Here is a 4,291-nt window from a genome sequence, read left to right on the forward strand (position 1 = left end):
CCAGCTGTTCACTTGTTAGGATGGTTATTTATTTTAAATACCGCTGAACGCACTTCTCACGTGCATCTGATCAGACTGTAACCTGGCCACGCATGTGAAGAGACAAGCTGCTGCGCGCGAGTGGGGGACCACGCGTAGTTCTCCAGCAGCGTCACCCAAATGCTCCTTTTATCTCGACTAAAAGGAATAAATGTAAGTAAATCCCAAAGGACCGCTGACAGAATCAAATGTTGGAATGGTTCTCCCTCAAAGGCTTCAACAATGACTCGTACAATTCTCCCGAGCCGCCGTTATTAAAGTAGAAGCTGTTTACATCCCGCTGTCTCGTGGTCAAGGCGTGGAAAGAGGCAGACACTAACAATAAACTCACTCCTGATTGGTGACAGTACTTCCTATAGATTCCATGACTCGGCTCTGACTCAGACCAATAACTGAAGATGGGTTGCGAATGGCGATATCCTACTTTCGCGAGGAGAGGAAGTAATGCATTTCCAATGGGGGACCTCATTGCTCGCTCAGTCCATTATTTTTTACAGTCTATGGAAATATACCAGAAATGACGCTGCAGCCCTGATTTACTCTAAAAGAAATGTTTTTGGTTGTGTGGTTCTCTTTTCCCATCAGGGCTGTACAGAGCGCTTTGTGTCCAGTCCTGAGGAAGTTATGGACATCATTGATGAGGGAAAAGCAAACCGGCATGTTGCTGTCACAAGTAAGTCTCATGAAACCATAAATGTTCAGACCCCTGCTCGGCCTAAAATGTAGCTGATTTAGAGGTATCCTCAAATACATCAGTGCATTTAAGTCTGCTCTTATAAATGTAAGGATGCTGATTTTTTGTATTTTAAATACCCATGTTTTTTAAATGATCAAGTATCAATTACATCAAAAGTATAATGATTTATCAGTGATGTGTTTTCAAAATGCACGACCACATTAAAATAAAATTGTCCTTTACAAAATGTATTTTAAAAATTCATGGGTAAATTGTATTTAGAATTGTAAAATGTAAATTGCATTTTAATTTGAATCATTTTACCAAAAAACAAGGGAATTCTGAAGGAGAAAGCAGCTCGATGAGCCGCTTTTCTCCTTCAGAATCTGCTGGAATTATTGTGTTAACAATTAAAAAATTACAGTAAATCAAAGAACATAAGCACTGGAGTTCTGGTGTTAAAGGGTTAAAAAAAACCTTCTGAACAGAATCAATATGAAACATGAAAATTAAGGAATCAAAAAATATCAGGAGGGACAGTACGACTTAGACTCAGTTTAAAAAAAATGACAAACATTAATGAAATCCATTAAAAAGTGAATTTAACTTAACAGCATCAACTAAAGAATACATTAGAGATTAGAAACATTGAGGCAAGAAATACTCAAGATGACATCAGGAAAAGCCTCACAAGCAGGAAGGTAGTTGTGGTCCAAAAAACTCCTGAGTTCGATCTAAAAAATCTACTATGACTTTGTCTTTATCCAGGACTGAAACAGCTAATACATGACATTCACATGTAGAGATGTTTTCATTGGATTTGTGATGTTTATGTTCAATAGGATCAAGACAACAATAATGAAGATGCATCAAAGTCATAATGATAGAAAATGTCATGTTTGACTTTCTTGGATTTGGTATTGAAGTAAATCTACTTCAGCTGGAGGAATGTATTTTATTTTAAAAGAGCCTTGTATGTGCTGCTGACAAAAAGAAATTCATTAAAAAGGGTTCAAAATAGAAAAATAAAACTCTGTTTTAATTCTGTTATTCTAAATATTTCATGCTATGTTTTATAAATTATTTCCCTAATAGACACACAACAAAAAACAAAAAAACTAGAAAAGTTGCATGACTTGCAATAATGCCTGTGTGAATGCTTTTTGCTAAATCTGGTTGCGGAAAATCCTAAAGCAATTCATTCTTAAAAAACAAAAGCTATTTACAACATTTGCTAAAATACTTGAAATTTGATTAAAGAACTATGAAAGACTGCTAAGGTTGGCCTAAATTTCTGAAAAATTGAATTTTAAGTTTGCTTAAAAATCCTTAATCTATGCTGATTTAGCAAAAACATGTAGTGTGTTACGTAAATATGAACTAAACTCTACATTAGCCCAAAAAACCTTAGCAAATGCCAAATTAGCCTAAAATGATCGCACATTGCTGTAATATTTGCTCAACTCCAGAATGGCCTAAAAATCTTCAGTAAAATGAGTCAAAAACTTTAGCCTGATGCTAAAAATAAGCAAAACTCAAAAGTATCCTAACAGCTTTAGTAGATAACAAATTAGCCAAAAACCGTTAGTGGCTAAAATATTAGACAATATTGTCATAGAAAACCTTGGTAGATGTCAAATTACCAAAATGAGCTAGAATAATGACTTATTGCCAAATTATTGAAAAAGTACTGTAAACAATGGAATTAAAGTACTCAAAAGTTTCTGAAGAATTTCAAGACCTTCTCATTCATTTCTTATGGGGCATATTTTGCTCAATATTTCAAAACTATAAAGTTTACGACTACCAAAAGTACTACCAGTAATGTCCTAAATGAGCTGAATCTTTTCATATCAAGATTACTGAAATGGCTGAAAGTGTGATTGAGTTTTTACGTGCTGAAAAACGTACGGAAAGCAGCTGAAAGTGTGAAAGCTTTGAGGCATTCACGCAATAACAAAGTGTGTTTCTCCAAACAGTGAGGTGGAACTCTGGCACTCTCTCTGGGTTTTATTCTGGAAGAAAAATGGCCTGAATGGCTTTTTTAGAATTAATATTTGAGACTTCTGGTTTAGGACTTCCACTTTTTGAGTCAAAGCCAGGCAGGTGAACACATCTTTATTTTGCTTGATAAATAATGTTGTAATACTTTATTTAAAAAAAACGTAGAAAGTTGTGAGTTGAACTGATGTGTGGCTGTAATACTTGATGCATTTTCTACCTTCTGCCTGAATGTGTTCCTAACTTGAGGTCTCCACTCCTCTGCAGACATGAACGAGCACAGTTCTCGCAGTCACAGTATTTTCCTGATCAACATCAAGCAGGAGAATGTGGAGACGGAAACCAAACTATCTGGGAAGCTCTACCTGGTGGACCTGGCCGGCAGTGAAAAGGTGTCAGTGGGCTTGTTTTTACGCTGTCCTTTTCTGATCCTCTTTTTTTCATCTGTGTCCCTAAGATCTTTTCTAGCATGTTGGTAGAGCTGGGCGATATGGCCAAAAAAAATCTCGATTTTTTTTTTCATTCCAAATTCGATTTTTGATTTAAATTGTTTTTTTCCCTCCCTCCTTTTATTTTTTTAACAAAGGTTACAAATGACAGAATATTTTTAGCAAAAACTATTTTATTTTAACATGTCTTAGAAATTGTTTCAAAGACAAAATCAAATCAAATCAAATCAAACTTTATTTATAAAAGCGCTTTTTATACTTACAGCAACTCAAAGCGCTTCACATTTAAAAGCAAAATATACAGTAAAAGCCCAACCCAACCTTCACATACACACACACCCTCCCCATAACACATACACCCATGACCCCACACACAATGAAAACTTCAAAGAAAAATTAAGAAACTTGTAAGATAAACTTAATATAAACTTAAGGCTTGGCTCTGCTGTGAGGAAACAGCATTGAGGATTCTATCATACCAGGGACCAGCTCAGTCAAAGGAACATTGTCATGGCACCCACCCAGACCGGGACAGCAAAAGAGTCCACTCCACAGCTGTGAGGCTGCAGTGCAGGACTCCAGCCGCCCCAGCAAGGGCGAGAACCACGGCAACGACCCCAGACCAAGCAGACAAGCCCTGATATGATAGAACCCACAGGAAACACTTGGGGTAAAATCATAGTAAAATGTTTAAATGAAATACAACACAAAATAAAACATAGATATAAATTCATAAGATAAAATGAAATAAATAAAATACAATATAAATAAAATAATATATTAAAACTAATTGAATAAATAGGCAGATAAGATCAACTAAAAGCAGCATTAAAAAGGTGAGTCTTGAGCCTCTTCTTAAAAACCTCTATGGTCTCTGCGGCCCTGAGACTCTCCATCAGGCTGTTCCAGAGGCGAGGACCGTAATGATGAAACGAAGCTTCACCATGAGTTTTGGTCCTCACCTTAGGAACAACCAACAGGCTGGTGCCGGAAGACCTCAGGGTCTGCGAGGGTTCATACTTTAAAAGAAGATCACTCAAATAAGAAGGCCCAAGACCATAAAAACATTTATAGACCATTAAAAGAATCTTAAAATCAATCCTGAAACGCACAGGGAGCCAATGCA

The 4,291-nt window shown here is 36.4% G+C and overlaps 1 protein-coding gene across 4 annotated transcripts in view; it reads left to right on the forward strand.

The window, feature by feature from the left end:
- LOC112139873 (kinesin heavy chain) overlaps positions 1-4,291 on the forward strand; it is a 65,224-nt gene that overhangs the window by 20,352 nt on the left and 40,581 nt on the right. For all 4 annotated transcript variants that reach the window (XM_036211997.1, XM_036211998.1, XM_024262710.2 and 1 more), the window contains 2 exons: positions 625-712; positions 2,984-3,108. In XM_036211997.1, coding sequence (XP_036067890.1) covers positions 625-712; positions 2,984-3,108 — 213 coding nt within the window. The remainder of the gene's footprint in view (positions 1-624; positions 713-2,983; positions 3,109-4,291) is intronic.

Source organism: Oryzias melastigma, linkage group LG5 (assembly GCF_002922805.2).
Source record: "Oryzias melastigma strain HK-1 linkage group LG5, ASM292280v2, whole genome shotgun sequence".
Taxonomy (NCBI): Eukaryota; Metazoa; Chordata; class Actinopteri; order Beloniformes; family Adrianichthyidae; genus Oryzias; species Oryzias melastigma.